At 38.3% G+C, this 20,242-nt stretch overlaps 1 protein-coding gene across 1 annotated transcript in view; it reads left to right on the top strand.

The window, feature by feature from the left end:
- The window catches only part of LOC126184407 (CLIP-associating protein 1-A-like), a 378,388-nt gene that overhangs the window by 51,246 nt on the left and 306,900 nt on the right, over positions 1-20,242 (top strand). The window contains 2 exon segments of the mRNA XM_049926791.1: positions 6,848-6,917; positions 8,394-8,462. Coding sequence (XP_049782748.1) covers positions 6,848-6,917; positions 8,394-8,462 — 139 coding nt within the window.

Here is a 20,242-nt window from a genome sequence, read left to right as displayed (position 1 = left end):
GGACAACAAACTGTGCTGAACGCACATCTATTGGAGTTGCCAACCACAAAGCTTTGAATAAATATGTGTCTTTTATGGTTTAACAATTTGAATTAGAACTTTACTATCTAGGACAAAGGAAGCTGGAAAAATTAGGTGGCGAACAGACCAGTCTCTTTGCAGAAAAGGACACCAAGCAGTGCCTGTAACTGTATCAGTTGTTCTGACACACTTCAGTGTTCTCAGGTGGTTTGTGCTACCTATGTGACATACGTGCCTACACTGCCTTTAATTGTAGTATTGTGTTTTATTGTGCCATTCTCAGTGTGCACAGTCTTCAGTGATCATTGATTTAACAATTTACACAACTCTCCTGACCAATAATCCTTTCCTTTGGTAACACTGATTAATCTGTCAGCACACTACCTCAGTTGTTGGTGATATACTGAGGTGACAAAAGTCATGGGATTTCTCCTAATATCATGGCAGACCTGCTTTTGCCTGGTGTAGTGCAGAAACTTGACATGACACGGACTCAACAAAGCACTGGAAGCCCCTGCAGAAATATTGAGCCACGCTGCCCCCCATAGCTGTCCATAACTGCGAAAATGTTGCCAGTATAGAATTTTGTGTACCAACCTTTTGATGTTGGCCTGTAAATGTTTGATGGAGTTCATGATGGGTAATCTGTGTGGCCAAATTATTCATTTGAATTGTCCAGAATGTTCTTCAAATCATTTGCGAACAATAATGGCCCGGTGACATTGTGCATTGCTGTTTCGGAACAAGAAATCCATGAATGGCTGCATATAGTCTCCAAGTAGCTGAACATAGCATTTCCAGTGAATGATTGGTTCAGTAGGACCAGAGGGCCCAGTCTGTTCCCTGTAAACACAGCCCACACCGTTATGGAGCCACCAGAAGCTTGCACAGTGCCTTGTTGACAACATGGGTCCATGGCTTCACAGACTCTGAACCACACTCAGACGCTACCATCAACTCTTACCAACTGAAATTGGGACTCATCTGACCAGGCCATGGTTTTCAAGTCGTCTGGGGTCCAACTGATAGGTCACAAGCCCAGGAAAAGTGCTGCAGCTTGATGTGCTGCTAGCAAAGGCACACATGTCAGTCATCTGCTGACATAGCCCATTAATGCCACATCTTGCCACACTGTTCTAACAGATACGTTCATCATACATCCCACATGGATTTCCATGGTTATTTCACACAGTGTTGCTTGTTTGTTAGCACTGACAACTGTATGCAGACGCAGCTGCTCTCGGTCATTAAGTGAATGCCGGCAGCCACTACATTGTCTATGGTGAGAGGTAATGCCTGAAATTTGATATTCTCGTTACACTCTTGACATTGTAGGTCTTGGAATATTGAACTCCCTAACCATTTCTGAGACTGAACGCCTCATGCATCGAGCTTCAACTACCATTACGTGTTCCATGTTTGTTAATTCCCTCCGTGTGGCCATAATCACATCCGAAACCTTTTCACATGAATCACCTGAGTACAAATGACAGCCCCACCAGTGCACTACCCTTTTACATGTTGTATATGCAATGCTACCACCGTCTGTGTGTGTGTGCTTATAACTGTCCCAGGACTTTTCTCACCTCAGTGTATACTGCATGCATGTGATGAAGTATGGTGTGTGTGAAGAAGAACACTTTCTTTGTATTACACTAGTGTCCAAAACTTAAATATATTTCGGGAAAAGAAGACAATGAACAGAGAATGTTGTAGCAACTACTGTAAATGACTGAAGGTTTCCCGACAAACAACAGTTGTATTACCTATGTAGTAACAGAGTACTGGCAATTCTGAATAGCTACACCATTCAGGGATAATGAGAAACAGTGCGTTAGATTATCTCAGTTGCACTTGCTATTCATTGTGAGAAGAGTATAATCTTTTGTGTCAGGTATGTAATGTCACAAAGACACCATTTGGACTCTTGTTTTTCAGGGCAGAATCTTTGAACAGCTTGAAGTGGGTTAGACATGGACCACACTCTGAGTAACATTGAATTAGCCACAAAATATTGTTTCAGTGCTTCACTTTCGGAAAAGGTGTCTCATAAATTCTGTGGTGACTTTGTTCATTTAGAGGCACAGAAATGATTTCCAGAAGGGAATTATACCTTCCAAAAAGATACCACTTACACTGCTGAATATGTTCAAATTAGCCAGATTAGCTTGGGGGTAAAATAACACGTTTTCCCTCCCCACAAATGCAAGATATGGCTGTACTCGAAGTAGTTAGGGACCCAATAGCACCTCCTCTGGCATGTCACAATGATTTGTATAAAATCCCATCGGCCACCAATTTTAGATTTATTTGAATGAATCTCAAATAGGATCCATCCTTTCCTTGGATGTTGAAGATGGCACTATGCTGTATTATAGGTTGTTGTTAATTTTTTCTCAAGTCAGGGCTCTTTATTGAAATTAATTGACAATGACTTATTTTGATTCCAAGGCAAGTTAGGTAAAACAGAATGAAAATGCATTAAATGTTCTATAGATAGGATAGTAGTGGTATACAAAATGTGTTGGGGTCAAGGGGGGGAGGAACCAGTGAACTGTGGATTGCACAAAGCTCTTTTTAAATCACTGTGCTGCAGGACATGTGTAGCACATACATTACGTGGATATCTACATCATCATTTTTACACATATTGCACAAATATCATATTTTATTTTCTTATTCTTTCAGCAGATGGTCCATGGGGAAAACAAACCATTGGGCATAAGAAAACTGGCAATATGTTGGGCCTGTTGATGCTCACAGTTTATTAGAAGTGTGACCATGTATCGTCACTGTATAGATAAACTCAAGGCTAATTTTTGTGAATTTTTATGATGTTGTATAATGGTTGACATGTGAATAGATGGGTGAGTGAAACATTGCAAATCCAAAATTTAGGAATTCAATCCCTGGTTGGTTTTGATACTATTACAGTAATTTAGTGTTACATTTCACCTTTATCAATGCTTTATGTATGTGCAAAACACTAAGTTGCACTCTGGTTTGGAGTCCACTTAAACTGCATGTCTCTTTATAACTAGTTGGGTAAGTCACTTCACTGGTTGGAAGAAGGCAACCAACTCCAATAGGACTATTCATAACTAAACACTGTGATGAGGAAACTAACTGTCAAATAGAGAACAGCTTCAGCCTTCATTTTGGTTGATGATATGTAGGGAATTTAATTGTAATTTGAGTGCTAATAACAGTTATTGCAGTAGAGTTCCTGTAGCGAATTCCCACTTACTGTTGGTAGTTCTATTGTATGAGGTGAAAAGTAATGATGATGCCTTTTTGAGAGTTGCATAGCATATTTATCAGCTCTCTGGAAAGGGAAAGCCGGCCACGGTGGCCATGCAGTTCTAGGCACTTAAGTCCGGAACCGTGTGACTGCTACTGTCGCAGGTTCGAATCCTGCCTCGGGAATGGATGTGTCTGATGTCCTTAGGTTAGTTAGGTTTAAGTAGTTCTAAGTTCTAGGGGACTGATGACCTCAGATGTTGAGTCCCATAGTGCTCAGAGCCATTTGAACTATTTTTGGAAAGGGGAAAAATTGATTACAGGCCCATATTACAGTTCTTTATTAGATAAATTTTCTAAGAGATTGAGCAAAGTATACCCCATGTGGTGCAGAAAATGATACTCTTCCACAAGATGAATGCCTGAATAGTTTAAAATTTTTGAACACTATGATAAGATAGTATGGTGTTGGATAAAATGTAATAAGTTAGAAGGAAACTTTTTCCAAAGTAGAACAGATTTTAATGAGGAGAAAAGTCATTGAAAAGTCTCCGAATGTCTCAATAATTCTTCATAAATAACACAACCATTGAACAACAACTTTACTAGACCAAATGATGATCACAGAATTGTTATGCATTGTCTTATCATGCCATTTTGACAAGCAGATATGACAGTTTTTCTGAGATCTTTAGGAATATAGTAAACATAGCTAATTACCAGAATGTACGGTAGTACAAACCATCTGATGTTAGGAGAATGCGAAATATTTAAAATAATATTACAGGATCGTAGAGAGTATAATTTCTATAACATGTTTCAGAATATGAGTACTTAAAGAGCTGACTTCCTTGAATGCATAACAGATAAGTGGTGTAAAGGGTAGATTTAGCAATGTGTATAGAAAATCCACACTCTCCAACCCCTACTCCACAATTTGAACTGTAATGACCCGTCACAAAGAAATCACCTGCTGTGCACTCTCATCCAGGGTACTTGCTTACAGTTATACAAGGAGAGTCTTAAGTGAAGTTTTGAGGGTAGGTGATAAGCTACTGGCAGAAGTAAGGGTGTGAGGGCAGGTTGTGAGTTGTGCTCAACTGGTAGAGCAGTTGCCTGTGAAAGGCGAAGGTCCCAGTTTCAAGTTCCGGTCAGGCACAGTGAGGAAGTTTCAAATCAGCATACACACTACTGCAGAGTGAAAATTAATTCTGAAAAGAGCCTTGTCAAAACACTACAACACTTTCAAGTAATGTTCTAATGTAATGGTTATTTAGATCAAATTGAGTGAATGTTGCAGCCAAAATGAACTGAACCTACGAAAAAAGACTGAGAAATATGAAGAAAAAGAATGAATCTGTTATCCACTTGATGCTGTCCCAAAAAAAGGTTCTATTGTCTTCTCTGGAAACACTGCATGCATTGTATTCAGTCCCAACCAATGAACATAAAATGACTGCTTAGTAAAGTTAAATATAATTGAGGCCTCTGAAAACTGGGTGTATGCATCATTCCACACTGATGTGGGATGCCGTATCTGAAACAATCAAAAGAGTTAAGGTGGTTTGCAAGAAAATCATTGACATACTTGACTGAAACTGGGAAGTAATGAAGGTATCACTAAATGCTGCTAGTGTATCATAATGAAACAAAATAGGGCAGGACAAACGTCGTGAAGCAAGCTTGAAGTTTACAGGACAGTGGAAGTAAGGAGTCTGCTGATACAAGGACATAGAAAAACACAAATGGGATTTCAGTGCACGCAAGGCTTGGGGTTTAGCGCTCATTCATCAGAGCCAGAGGACATGTAGGACATATACATTTCATGCAGTAGTGGGAGGTAATATGATAAAAAAATGGGTGTAAAAGAGTGTAGACAGACATTGAGGAGTCAAATTCTGCTATAAGTGTGTGGGTTGGGGGGGGGGGGGGGGGGGGGCGGTCACTATCAAAAACTCAGTCTATAAGATCAAATAGTGAGCACACACAAAAGCACTGATTTGTAACACTTGGAGATAAAGACTTGTCCAGAAATACTGTGTAGAATAATGGATTTTTAACTCGTGTAATAACCCAAAACATGTTATTAAAATAATAATAATAATAATATTGTTAATAAACTCAATGTTAATCACCCTCTTAAAATGGCATGTTAGAGCTCTTTGGAGTGCTGTAAATGTTGTAGAAATGGTGCCAGGCAGTTGTGCAACCATCCACCACTGACATAATGGACAGGACTGAAGATGAGTGTCATGCATTGTCAACAATAATCTGTTTCATACACATCTGGCATTTACAATTGTAGAAATGATTCTTGATTGGAGCACGGTGATCAGTATGAAATGTTAAATATCGATAAAAACAGTCTTGATCACATTTTCTTATTTTTTATTTGTTGCCAACCTGTTTTGGCCCGTTCCTTGGACCATCTTCTGGCTTACACCGCCATTATGGCTGCTGGTGGCAGCAGACAGAGCAAGATCCATAGAAGTATTGTTGTCACTGCAGTGACCGCTGCCACCAGCAGCCATAAAGGAGGTGTAAGCATGAAGATGGTGTGAGGAAAAGGTCGAAACCACTTTCCAACAAATAAAAAATCCGAAAATGTGTTTTTATTGATTTTTAACACCTGGTATTGTTACTGTCACTAAGTGCAGGTCAATGTCAGCCATTTCCTAGCAAACATTGAGAGAGGAATAAAATGCAGTGGGCACTTGGGTGTCAGACATCTCACAAAAGGCCATTGCTCACAGTAGCTCATAAAACATCACTTCTTCCGATGGCTAAAGAACACAGAAACTGCGTAGTATCTGGCTGTGGCACGTACTGTGGTCTGACGAGACATGATTTTTCTCTCTTCAAATCATTCAGGACATTGGGAACACCAATGGCCCATTGATATGTTTAACTCACAGTGTGCTGAGGATGTAGTTCAGGCTGAAAATGGTTCAGTGATGTTTTGGTGTTACTCATACAGTGACCTGAGCCCACAAATTTGCATTACTCACTCAGGCGCCCTCTTGCACCTCAGCTGACCCATGAAATGCTGGAACCATCTGGAACATCATGTCAGACATAGCTATCAACATCTCCTTGAATTTGGTTTCTCTACAGGATCTAATCATTGAGTGGCTTCAGCTGGTTATGACATTCCTGAAGAAACTGTGGACTTTCTTCATTGCTGAATTGAGACCATTGTGAGTTTAGACATCACATTACACGGTATAAGTGTAATATCACTTGAGGGTGGCTATTTTTTCTCTGTTATACTTATGTAGTGTTATTAATTGTCTTGTCATCAGTAGAATCCACAACTTTTGGAAGCAACCCATAGAACACACCAGTGCTGTTGACTGTGGGAAAAATTTACAAATTTCATGAGCATTTTGCTGATAGTAAGAGAAGAACAGTTTTAAATTGCTGAGAAATTTTTATCTCTACTTTTGAACTGTATTTCCGGACCTCCAGTTAATGGTGTTATTTTGAACATTTCATCTGACACATGAATGAAAATTGATGTTACTGTTATATAATACATGTTTTAGTTGAATGCAATCATTTCATTGGTAATGTGTGTGATTTTCAGCCGAAATCTGGAAGACAGCGATCTGCAAGTTTTTCAGTGAGGTCTGGAGTAGGCAAAGCAATTTCACCAGGTGAGAAACAAATTTGTTACTAACTCATTGCTGGTATGTTCATTTCGTTCGTGTGAGAAAAAATATTTTATCTACTATATTTTATATGATGATCTGTAATATGAGCACTGATATGTTTTGTCTGTAGACAAAAAGACTACACTGCAGGAAATGGATCTTGCCGCAACTACCTTTTTTGTCATCAATAATAAATTTATGTTCCTATATTACTCAGCTTTTGCGAGGCTGTACCTGGATGACATGTTACTTGAATAGGTATTGTGAATGAGCAAACAGGTGCATGTTATTTCATGAGTAATTTATATTTAATGTTTACTGGATTTTTCTGGTTCTATATTAGATAGATGCTGAGATTTTGGCACACTCATAATTTTCAGTTTGGGCATTTTTTTAAATTTGTTGATTACAAGGACAGCATGCTATTTCTCCTTTACAGTGTGAAGCTCACAGTAATGAAAGAAATCAGTCCTTGCATTTAAATAATATATATAAAAGAAAATACTTTGAGGGAATGGAATGAATGCTTTGCCTTAGATTTGCAGGATTGATAATATTGAGAAGAAATGGACGTCATTTAATGGAGTTGAGTTCTTTGTTCTGTTGCAGATATGACATTACATTTTGGTTTGGTGTGTCTACTATTTTCCAACACTAATGTCACTGAGCTTTTAGGATCCGTACTGAATACTTTCTTCAGAGACAGTTTTCACGCTAGTGAAATTGATGAAAGAACTTGAACTTTTTATAAAAAGCTGACATTTATGATTAAATGCCGTTGTCATTGCAGATATTTTCTGTTACCATGTGTAAAAACTAATGTACTGTTGTCCTGATAATTTAAATGCATTTATGTGAGTGCACTGTATGTACTGCTCACTGAATATACAGGTGTCTAAAAGGTGGAAGAGTGTGTGTGTGTGTGTGTGTGTGTGTGTGTGTGTGTGTGTGTGTGTGTGTGTGTGTGTGTGTGTGTGTGGGTGGGTGGGTGGGTTGGGGGGATTATCCTTGTAACACAGTCTAGCTTAATGTGTTCACATTAATACAATTTAAATATTAAAAAGAACATTAAACTGGTTAAGATTGGATGGTGGTGAAGTTTCCAGGTAATGTATTGTTACTGGTGTATCACAATAATTTACAAAATGGATTCTGTATCCTAAATGCTTTCTAATATATTTTTATGTGAAACTCACAGATATTTCAAAGTCTGCTGTGTGTGGCTTGATGTGGATATTTTACACTCTATCATCCAGTGACATTGCTGCTTGCTTGTATATCTGTCTGCATGTTTGCTTGCTTAACCATCATCAGTAGCTTTACTTATCTTCGTATGTAGGCTAATCACAATTCTGAATAAACTTTCCTTTTTGAGCTGTATAATGTATCGTCTTCTGAATTATTGTCTTGCAATTGTTGATGTGACCCATACTCACTTCCTTAATATGGTGTCTGTTCTGCTTTGCATGTTAACGAAAGGGCCGGGATCTAAAACCAGGCGTTCGGCCTCCTTTCAACGTCAATTGGTTACTGCGTCATCTGCACCAGGTATGATTTTCCCCTGCCCCCCATTGTGAACACCTTTGCCACAATGTATATAGTTCATGTAGTCTCAAGTGAGTAGGCTTGATTAGTGTAGAATTAATGTTGTTCAAATTTCTCATCACTATTGTGTACTATGTACTGTTTACTGTCTGTGGATGTATGCAAGGTGTAACAAATGTGAATAACTGTACAAGATATTAAATGTAAAGTAGTTTGCATCATTTCCATTGTTTTGAAATCATACAAGTTATTTCATATTAAAACGACAGTGATTTTACCCAGTTGCAAGTGTAGAAACATTTATGAGGCATATTAAGATTACATTTGTCATTTATGGACATTTTAGAAGATATTACTGTGTTATTTTAAAATAAATACAGGTAACTGTGACCAGTCACTTTTAATATATATATGTTCATTTCCGTATAGTAGTTGTACAACCGATACTGGTAGATTTATATGGCAGTCACTGTTTGCAGTATAAAGTTAATTGTGTGGTCAGTATGTAATTAAAATGGAAACTTCCAGGTCGATATTAAGTACATCACTGCCCATACTGCCGCAAGCCAGTATCCAGCATCATGCTACGAAAATAAATACACAACTTGTGCATTCCTCATTAGTCTCAAAAAGTAGTTTGAGGAAATAAATAAATATTTAAAAAGTCAATGGTCAGAGTTATCTGTATTTGTAGTCAACAAATAGGCATACTTTAAATTATGGTCTGAAATATCTATGAAAATTATTCTTATAGCTAAATTAGTGTTGTGGACTTAAAACTTTGTGGCTTATTACATCCGTTGACAACTTTATCAGAGAAAGTATATATACTTCTTTGCTATTACTAATTAATGTTTTCTGAATTATGTATTTTGATTGAGCTGGAAAGGAATGGGCCCAGCCATTTTTTGTAGCTGTGAACCATTTCATCATTGGAATGTTGTGTCAGTCTTCATTTTAGTGAAATGTTACAAACATTGTAGAGTACAAATGAATTTTAGACAGAACAGTACTGAACCACCTACAAAGACAAATCAAACTTACCGTAATTAACATATATAATAATGTTTCTGAAAATTCCAACACTGTGAAGGATGATTATACTGAAATTAGTTTACCAAAAATTATGGCTATGAAAATAGAAAAATGATTGGGATTAAGTAACTGTTCATGATCTCTTGAGTTTTAGATTCTAGTTTGCTGCAGAAACTGCGTGCACTGCATGTTGTGGCATGGAATGAAGAAGTGTCTGAATGTGTTCCTGCTGGAATCTTTTTCTGTGCAATTTGTATGCAAGTACACAAAGGATCACCTTCTTATATGCACTGATTCCACACACCTACGAGTGCCGTAGGACAAATTTTCCTGTACAGGCCAAAATGACATCACAAAATCCTCTCCTAGGAACTTTTCATTCTGTCACGTTAAATCTCACATGCTGATATGTGACATTTTAATGTTCACAAGGCACTTCATTTAATATTTTCTCTACAGCTAGACAAAATTCAAAGTTGACCAAGTCACAGTTTGTACCTAACTGTACAATTGAATGTGGAATTTCCGAAGGAACAAGCTGTTTCATTTGTTGATTTATCAGCAGTTCTTGGTTTGAGCTCTCTAACTAACCTTTTTCCTGCAAAACATCTACTAAAAACAGTTATGTGGAATCATTAAGTGTTCGGATTGATTTGACCATGTTGAATATACACTTAAATAGGTTTCCATTTGCATCTGCAAATGCTACCGTGATATTCCAGAGATACTTGCAGCAGCTATGATATGATATGTTGGTGCCACAAGCTGCGAATTATGTTGACTACATCATCCACACAGGGGCTATTTGCAAGTAACATCTCAAAAATTTACACCTATTTTGTGAACTTACAGAGATTAAATTCAGATGCAAAAAGAGAGAGTGTAACTTTTTTCTGGTGTGTCCATTATGGCTACATACTAAGCAGAGACGGTCTCTGACCTATATCAGCCCTTGTTGATTAAGTTAATGATCTCTCTACTCCAAATTTTGAAGAACTCCGGTTGGTATTGGGTAAAATAAACGATTACGGCAAATTCATTCCATGGGCCACACATATTTTGTACTCTTCCTATTGGCTTAAATTTATGTAGTATACTAATAGCCTGGCAGCTTTTTCAAAATTACAGAAGTGTTTGAAGTCTGCTCTCATGTAAAAAAAACTTAACGCTTCTTTTTTTCTGGACCAAATTACTCCTTATTACATTAATTTTGCTGTAAGGACCAGATGCAGACATACCAGCACAATAACTTAGTTGGAGGCCTTGGTTTAAGCAGTTACTACGGTGAGGTCCACTACAGGCGTACTTTTCTATATGCCAATACTGACAACTTATTACATTTTCCACTAGTCCCGATTATGACTTTGTTTTCAGTTTATTGAAAACATCTGAGACCCACTAGAAAAATTTCTGGCAATAGCCCAGCAAGTGCCAAATTTGACAGATCAGGACCTACTTCTAAGAGAAGTAGCTAATGATGTGTACCGTAGTTGGGTGAAGCACCTTTGTAAAGTTACAAATCTTGTACAACAGACTACTTTGTTTCCCTCACTGGATTACAAACAACCCTCATTCTGGGTTGTGGTTCAAACCAAGCTCCTAATACTAGATGAGGCGCACCATGGGATATATAGGATGAAGTCAATGGAAAAGCATGATTTATGTTGACCAGACATTTATGTTGATATTGAACATGCAGTCTGGCCCTGCAAACTATGCACAAAAAACTGGTCAGCACCAGCAAGGCAATTTCCTCCCACCAGTTCTACTCCAAATCATTCATGAGAGCAGGTACAAATTGGTTTTGTGATTATTTGTTGGGGACATGCTCTTTAATTTTCCATACATTGCCTGGAATGTAATCAAAGGAAGCCGTAGTTACAATTGGGGCATTGCCAACCATGTTCACTGTTGAGAGGATGACGCACAGCGTAGTATCAGATAATGACCTGCAGTTCATCTGGTAAATTATGCCCTTTTGTTAAAGTAACAGCAATACACCTCAGATCATCACTTTTCAATCAGTGTCTATCTCTAGGGTGGAGTGACTGGTCTGAATATTTACAGCCCACACTAATAAATTGATGACAATGACAGTAGCCTCCAAGGAAGCTATGACACGCTTACCTGCTTCTCATCATTACACCTCACCACACAGCTGAGATTTTACCCTGGCACAGCTGTCAGACACCTTACTCAGCAAACACAGAGCTCATATCCACACTTATATGATTGTACTACCTCACTGCACTTGGTTTGCACATTTGGCTATACACTGGATGGACCAAAGGAGTCATTATTGGCTATAAGGGTTTCCTATGTTCAAGGTGGTGGCCTGACAGGAGCGACTAGTGCGACACTAAAATCAGTTGGGGCTATGACAAGTAAGGGATTACATACCCCTGATACAACCATGTCAGGCCCAACCGAGTAGCTACAGTAGACCAGCACTACAGCTGGCCTAAGTCTATACTACCACAGTATAGTTACATGCAATACCAACCTGGCCAAGGTATCTCAACTAATCCGTTAGCTCGTCATACGTACTATCTCAGTGCCTGTGCTGTAGATCCACCTAGTTGAGGTCACAACCAGCAGCGATAAGTGATGAACCAGTGGAGGTCAATCATTTCCCCAAACAGTTGTTGCATCAGCTCTTGCCACCCATTGCCACCAAACGTTTGGCCCCAATGCCCGTTGTTCCTGAGTACTGGACTTCCCTACTGTCACCTTGAGGCAATATTAAGGGTACTCACAATCCTTTGCTACTTGTACCAGTTCTGCCACTGTGCACCAGTTTAAGGGGGAAGGATTTTGTGTACTTACTATTGAGTTTTATTGAGATATACTAGGCCAGCAAAAGTATAATACAGAATTTCTAGTTCCATCACGGAGCACAAGCAAATGACCCACAGTAAGCATGTACCCTTATAACCAATAATGACTCCTTTGGTCCATCCAGTGCATAGCCAAATGTGCAAACCAAGTGCAGTGAGGCAGTACAGTCGTACAAGTGTTGATATGAGATCTGTGTTGTCAAGTCACATTAATGTGACCACCTGTCAAAAGCCTGAATAACCACCTTTTGTAGCGCATACCGCTGTGAGATGTGAACGAAGAGAGTCAATGAGATTGTGGAAGCTACCAACAGGAATACGGAGAACTCTACAGCGCTGTGGTCAGTTGCGGTAGGTTTCTTGGCTGAGGATCTGTGGCATGAACAGCATGAGTGGGGATGGTAACCTCATCCTGGTGGTCTTGGAACCGTGCATGGTCTCTGAGAGCTGTGTCACACATTGCATTGTCCTGTTGGTAAATGCTATCGTGCCAAGAAAAAACAAACTGAATGTAGGGGTGGACATGGTTTCCAGAGATAGATGCATACTTGTGTTGACCCATTGTGCCTCCCAGTATGACAAGATCACCCAGGGAATACCACGAAAACATTCCTCAGACCGTAATGCTTCCTCCTTGTTGCAGGTTGTTTGCTTTCAGATGGTGGGTGATCAGTTGCACATCTGTTCACCCATACACATCTATGCAGGTGTCATTCACGCCCGTCAACTATATCCTTTGGTTGCCTCAACTCCAGTTTTGGATAGTGCCATTTTACCACGTATGGTATACTTTAACGACAGTGGAACACAGAGAGTTTACAGTATTAGCCATTTCGGAAATGCTTCCATCCCTGGCATGAAAGCCAATGATCATGCCCTTTCACACATCAAATAAAGCACTCAGTTTTCACATTACAAGAAAAAGTGCGCTGTTTTTTGCATCCCCAGACACACTTTATGTACCGTCCACTTCCAGTGCTGTCACCAGTTGTGTGTTAGTGTTTATGGCATTGTGATGTAGAACTCAGTCGGTGCTCACATTAATGTGACTGGACCGTATACATTGCAATTGACACGTTAGATTGCTAAAGTCTTGAGCTGGTTGGAGGGTCCTGCCTACAATGCTCCAAGGATTCTCAGTTGGGAGAGATCCGGCGGGCTTGCTGGCCAAGGAAGGGTGTGTTAAGCATGAAGATGAGCTATAGAAACTCTCACTGTTTGCAGGCAGGCATTATCTCTCCGAAATGTAACCCCAGAATGGCTTGTATGAAGGACAACAAAATGTGGTTGACAGGCCATGTGCAGTTGGATAGGTATCCCACTGCTGTCTGGGACATCTCCAGACACATCTTCAACCTGGAATTTCAGTGACTGGAGTAGAATTGTCTTCAGTGATGAGTCCTACCTCGAATTAGCCCCGATGATCATCAAAGACATGTCTTGGAGACACCTCTGAAAGTGGTAGGAAACTAACCTGTCACCCACAATGCAGTCTGACAACCAGGAGTGATGGCCTGGAGTACAATTTCTCTTCATAGCAGGTCCCCTTCGGTTGTCATCCATGGCACCCATACAGCACAGTGGTACATTGGCTATATTCTATGCCCTGTTTATTTGCCTTTCATGGTAAGACAGGTTTACATTTTAGCAAGATAATGCCCACTCACACTTGAAGAGAGTTTCTATACTGCTTGTCTTCATGCTTAGCTAACCCTACCTTGGCTAGCAAGGTCACTGGATCTCTTCTCAGTTCAGAACATTGGGAGCATTATGGACATGGCTCTTCAACCATCTTGCAGTTTTGACAATCTAATGTGCCAATTGGAGAGAATTAGGCACAATATTCCTCAGGAGGACATCCAACAACTCTATCAATCAGTGCCAAGCTGAATAACAGCTTGCATAAGGGCCAGAAGTGGACCAACAAGCTATCAACTTTCTCAGTTTGTGTAGCTCTTTATCTTGAATAACTCGCCCAATTATTCTGAAATTGTAATTGTTTGTGTCTGTACATGTGCATCACACCTAACGATTTCTGTCCAATTTGGATAATTGCTTCACGCTGCGTAGTTTTTGTTTTAGAGTGTGTTACTTGGCCTCGCATCACACTATACATTTGACTCAAGTACTGACATTTTACCCTCACTCTCATTGGCCAAACCAGCTGTGGAGTGGATTTAGTCTACAGTGCTCCCATAGTTGCCATTTGTCTTGATGTTACTCAGCATTTATAGTGTCAGAAGTAACACTACATATGAAACATTGGTTGATGTATTTTTGCAGAATTGCCTATCCTGTAAATGTCTTATCAGGTAAAGTATCAGATCCTCTCTATCAGTAGGCATCAAATAGCTTTGCTTAAGAGCCATTATTGACATCGTAGGACTACACCTTGGGCTGCATGGGGGAGGGGGTAAAATGGCCATGTAAAGACAATTTCAATTTTCACCAAACCATAGTTATTAATAGCTAACCATCTACCCATTTTGACTCTATGTATTATAAGGTATCGCACCAAATATTTTCAAGTGAAAAAGAAAATAATATGTTGGAACTACATGTATTACACATGGCCAGTTTTCCATACCTAAATGGGTATCGTGGACAGTGCCATCGCAACAGAGTCCAAGGTCTGTTTTTCTGATTTCTTGGTGCGTATTGTAGGCATCTTCATGCCCTAGTGTACGAAAGAAAACCAGTTGGGTGCAGCAGACTGTCTTCAGTCGCACTTTTGTGTTAGGCCAAATACAACAGAACAGACATGTTGGCTGAGAGCTTTGTATATAAAAGGATTCAGGTTTTATCATTTGTATTATGCGTGTTTTATTGGGAGTAACCAACTCCTATTGGGGTAGAAAACTTATCAAACTGAAATAAATAACAAGGAACTATGTTTGCAGGCAAAAAGGTGTTGTTTAAACATTGATAGTGTTAAAAATTATTACTCTCCATACAAGTGAGGTAGTAAGAATGATAAAATGAATATGTTACCTCAGGCAACTCATAAACGAAAAAGTTTTTACTCAGAAATAATGGAACACACTTCCTCTGCCAATCTCACTGACAACAAGGGCAGTGTATTTTTGAACTAATGTGACCAGTTCTTGGCAGGCAGCAGTGCTGTTCAGAGCGTAAATATCCAATGGCCACTTTTCCTGTTCTGTCCACTTTACCAAACTTTCCCCTACCAATCTTACTGTTAGTTGCTAACCTACATAAATTAGTATGTTACCTTAATTAATAACAGCAGCAGCAACAGGTAGTTACCCACTTTTCACCTCAACATGACCATTAGTATGGCCATCTTTGAATGATTTATCCTCTTTTCTTACAAGCCAATCACACTGTAAGTTTCCTCCATAAACATTATTAATAAACTAATTCATTTTGGCAACTTACCTGTCTTTCAAAGGCAGGAAAGGAATCATGGCATATATTTCCCACCTGACAGGTTTTTCAGCTAACTGAACCATTTTAAATAAGTACAAACAAATACATGCATGGTCTATGTTTCCATTATGCTGTTGTGGGTAGCCAGAGGACACCTAGTGCTGTTGTATGGATTGCTGACTGCAGTGCTGGTAAAAAGTACAGCAATCAGTTACAAATAATGTTTATTGCAAATTCAGATTTTATTCAGTGTGTGGCCATCTTCAATGCTAAAGAACATATAAGGAACAAGTTAAAATAAGGTAATATGCGTACCTTATTATGTGTACAGTTATGTAAGTGTTAAGTGTGAGTCAGTAATAAAGTTTGTATTAGCAGATGCAAGTTAAAATTTTACATTAGTCCCAACTGGTCCATCCATGTCAAAGGTTGAATTCACACAGGCCATTGGCTTCTTGTTATTTCGTACCAGTTTACAGCGCCCACTACATGGCATTGCTAAACTATATGGACTTTATTTTACAATCACATGTTTTGTTATTTTATTTCTTATTTTATACTTTTTTAAAAACTCATGCACATACATAAAACAAACTGGCAGTTGTAACTAACAATAGTGTCCAATTTACGAACTTTCAGCATGCTGTAATAATTGTAGGCCAGGAACTTCTGTTAATTGGTGCAACAAAAAACCAGCCAAAGTTGCAAATCTCAATTTTTTTAATAACTCGATAACTAGTTTCTGGCCAGAACTCACTTTCAAATCATCGTAACATAGTCAAAAATAGTACTTCCGAAAATGCAAAAACTATGTCAAAAATATGCAAATGAGCAGTGTGTTTGCACATTTTTTACATAGTTTTTGCATTTTTGGAAACACCATTTTTGACTATGTTATGATGATTTGAAAATGGATCCCGGCCTTAAACTAGTCATTGAGTGAATAAAAAAAGTGAAATTTGCAACTGTGTGGTTTTTTTTGTACTGACAGTGTATAATGTTTTGCAGTTATACATATATGGTGGTGACAGTGTGTACTAACCAGTGGCATCAGTTATCATTGTACATTTTTACAATTACTTATAGTTTAAAATTACAGCAAATCTTATCCAGAAGACACACACTAATAAATTTATTTGTCAAATTTTAAGTGCAGCTACAGGAATTAGATTAGACAAAAATGGTGTTATAAGCTATTGGACTAGCAGCTTTATTTCGAACGGACCCAACATTTTTCTGTTTTATAATGTCCTTTCACACAGTTTTCACATAAAAATACATTATTATTTATGCAGTTTGGTGTTAAAACTAATAAACTTCCAGATACACCATGTATAATTGTGGGTAATATATTTGCCACCAAAACTATGTACTCATGTGCAATCTAGGATTAGTTTAATCGTAAATAGTTCGTTACTGCCAGATCAATGTGTCTGTTGGAAGTCTCATAGTATTTGAATCTAATGATTTTTAAATAATTTCAAAAAATGGAAACGTTTTGTGGCCCCCTGCTAATTAACCATTTAACTGCACTGGTCCTTCTAACGTGTGCGCCTTTGTACCTGTCCCTGTGTGCTCTGGACGTGTGCCAGGTAGAAGGACTGGTGGCGCGTGTAAACACGTTCAGAGCACACAGGGACAGGTACAAAGGCGTGCGCGTTAACACATCTAGAGCAGTTAAAGGGTTAAGCAGTGTCCCACAAGATAGTGCCTGATATTAAAAATTTCAAATTTGCGGAGAGATTAGATTTTTTCTGCCACCTCTTTTGAAAAAAATGTGACATGTTTGCCAAAGCTGCCTTCAAGCCGTTTATCATTTTGTCCCACATAGCAAACATCGCAGTTGGGACATCCCCTTCTGTAGGTGTCTGATCTATGGAAAACATTTCTTTTTTCCATACTGTTTTTAAAATACTACCCAGTTTACTTGTGGTACAAAATTCCACATTTACTTTTCTTTTTCTAAAAACGAGGTTATCCTGTCGCTAATTTTATCATAGTATGGTAAACAAATACACTTATTATTACTGTTGTCCACTACATTGAAACTATTTTTTTTTTTTTTTGCCATTTGTTCACTATGTTGTTATAAATGTTGTTGATGTAATTATATGGGTAAGTTATCAACACTTTGGATTTAACACTGTTTAAATAAATTTATTAATATAGATAGTTTGGATAGGACTTACTGTATTTTTAAACTATATGTAACTAAAAATGTACAGCAGTAACTGATGCCACCTGTCACCTCACACAGTCACTATCATGTATGTGTAACTTTAAAACATCAGAGACTTTTTTTAGTTAATATATTTTGGCAATCCATCACATATGTAGAGGACACTGTAAACTGATATGACATACATGGAAGCCAGCAGCCTCAGTGTGAACTCAGTCTTTGACATTGATAGTCCAGTTGGGACTGTGTTTATGTATAAATGGTTGTAATGTTTTAAGTGATATCTGCTGTTATGTATTTTATTATTAACTCACAAGTAAAACTTATACAACTGAACATATACTAAAGGATGCATATCACCTTATTGTAATGGGTTTTTTGTATGTGTTTAAACACTGAAGATGGCCACACGGTGATCAAAATCTGGATTTGCAATAAACATTATTTGTGACTGATTGCTGTACTTATTACCACTTGATGTTTATCTGTACCATGTTGTTGTATCCATATGATGCAGAGCTAAAATTGGCCAGATTGAGACAATTCTTTGGAACTATACAATCTACATTACAACATAACATACAGAAAGAAACACTAATTAAACCATACAAAGTAATAGTGTTGCCTTTGCTGCTGTATGGTAGTGAATGTTGGATCCTAACATCTGATCAATTACATCGAAACGAATCATCAGACAGGAAGGTCCTTCACTTTGTAGTGGTATATTCATTGTTGGACCATAAAATAAATACCGATATTAGACAAGAACTAAACATTGAACACATGGGAAAAAAAGAAAGAAAGAAGACGGAATGACCATGTCCAACATATGTTTAATGATAGGCTAACTGAAGCTGCAATGCAGTATAACCCAACTGGCAAGAGGAGCGTTAAATGTCCCCAAATGGTGGCATGAACAATTCTGAGACAAAATAGGCTGAAAGGCCTAATTCTTGGTGGTGCTGGTGCTGGTCTATATCACCAGTTAAATATTTGTTGGGTGCATTTAATTTGTTCTGCTTTGCGGTAGATACTTGAATCCTGCCTGATTCAGCATCATGTCCCTTCTTCTGTAATTTGCACATTGTTGTCTCAACTTTCATTTGTCAGCAGTTGCTTCCACCTCCCTCTATGATAATAACTACTATCTATATTAACTATTTTAGTTATATATATAGTTGAGGTTAAGGACTGCATGTGAATGGAAGGTCCATGAACAACCACCACCACCACCACCACCACCACCACCACCTCCTCCTCCTCCTCCTCCTTCTCCTCCTCCTCCTCCTTTTTTTTCCACTGATGACTTTATGCTATTTGCCTCTAGTGCATATAAGATTCATCAGTGAATAGAACAAGTCCAAAAGTCAGTCTACTTGGTCTATTTTTATAAGGCTATAATGAAGTATAGTCATCAAATCAAGAAGAAAAATGTGCACACAAACAGAGGAGTCACAGAACCAGTTGATGAATGGTTGTAATTAGAGCACTTAAAGATGGACAGCAGTAGAAATAAAGCAGAAGAGTAGAACTGGCCGTGAGTGTTTTTGGTAAATAAACAGTTTTCAAAATAAAGTTTCTGGTTTATTCAATATTGAAAGTTCATAATATAATATTACCAGTTGTGACTTCAGTAGAGAGACAAGCACTTTAAATGAAAAAAATTCAAAAATTGAGGGTTGCTTGACAAATAATGGAGATATGCTTTTCGGGGACTACTGGAAGAGAGAGAAAAACAAAATTTATCAGAGGGCAGACGGAAGTGAAAGATGTGATAATGACAGTAATGAAATTGAAATGGGATTGGATGGGACATGTATTCAGGCAAACATATTTAGCGAGAAAACTATTTGAAGATTTACAAGTGGTAAGAAAATGACTGAGGCAATGACCAAATGGAAGGTGTGCAAATATCGTTAGAAAACATGCATGAGCATGAATATTACGTAAGACTGTAGTGTATGCAAAAGTCCAGTAGACATCATTGTCCACCAAGTAGTTGTCACATGGCTCATACTGATGTTAGGTTTATGACTTAAGACTTTATACTGCAACAAATACACAAGCCAGGTTAGTGAGGGAAGGGAAAATGTTTGGTGCATGAGTATCAAAGAAAACAGCAGTCAAAATAAATTAATGCTACAGAAGTGGGACAAGTTATTGGATTAAAAAGAAATACATGAGTTTGGCTTTAAAAAAAAAAGTAGCTTAAAAATTATGCAGCATAAATTTGATACTTAAACAATAAGAATGTTGTGTTGCATGTTTTGACGTGTGTTGACTGCTCCAGGAAGAACTTATTGTAGATTTTCCTGGCAGGTCAGGAATATAAGCTGCTTACA

Source organism: Schistocerca cancellata, chromosome 4 (genome assembly GCF_023864275.1).
Source record: "Schistocerca cancellata isolate TAMUIC-IGC-003103 chromosome 4, iqSchCanc2.1, whole genome shotgun sequence".
Classification (NCBI taxonomy): domain Eukaryota; kingdom Metazoa; phylum Arthropoda; class Insecta; order Orthoptera; family Acrididae; genus Schistocerca; species Schistocerca cancellata.
The sequence above is the reverse complement of the archived record's forward strand: the minus strand, read 5'-3'. Positions and strand labels throughout refer to the sequence as shown.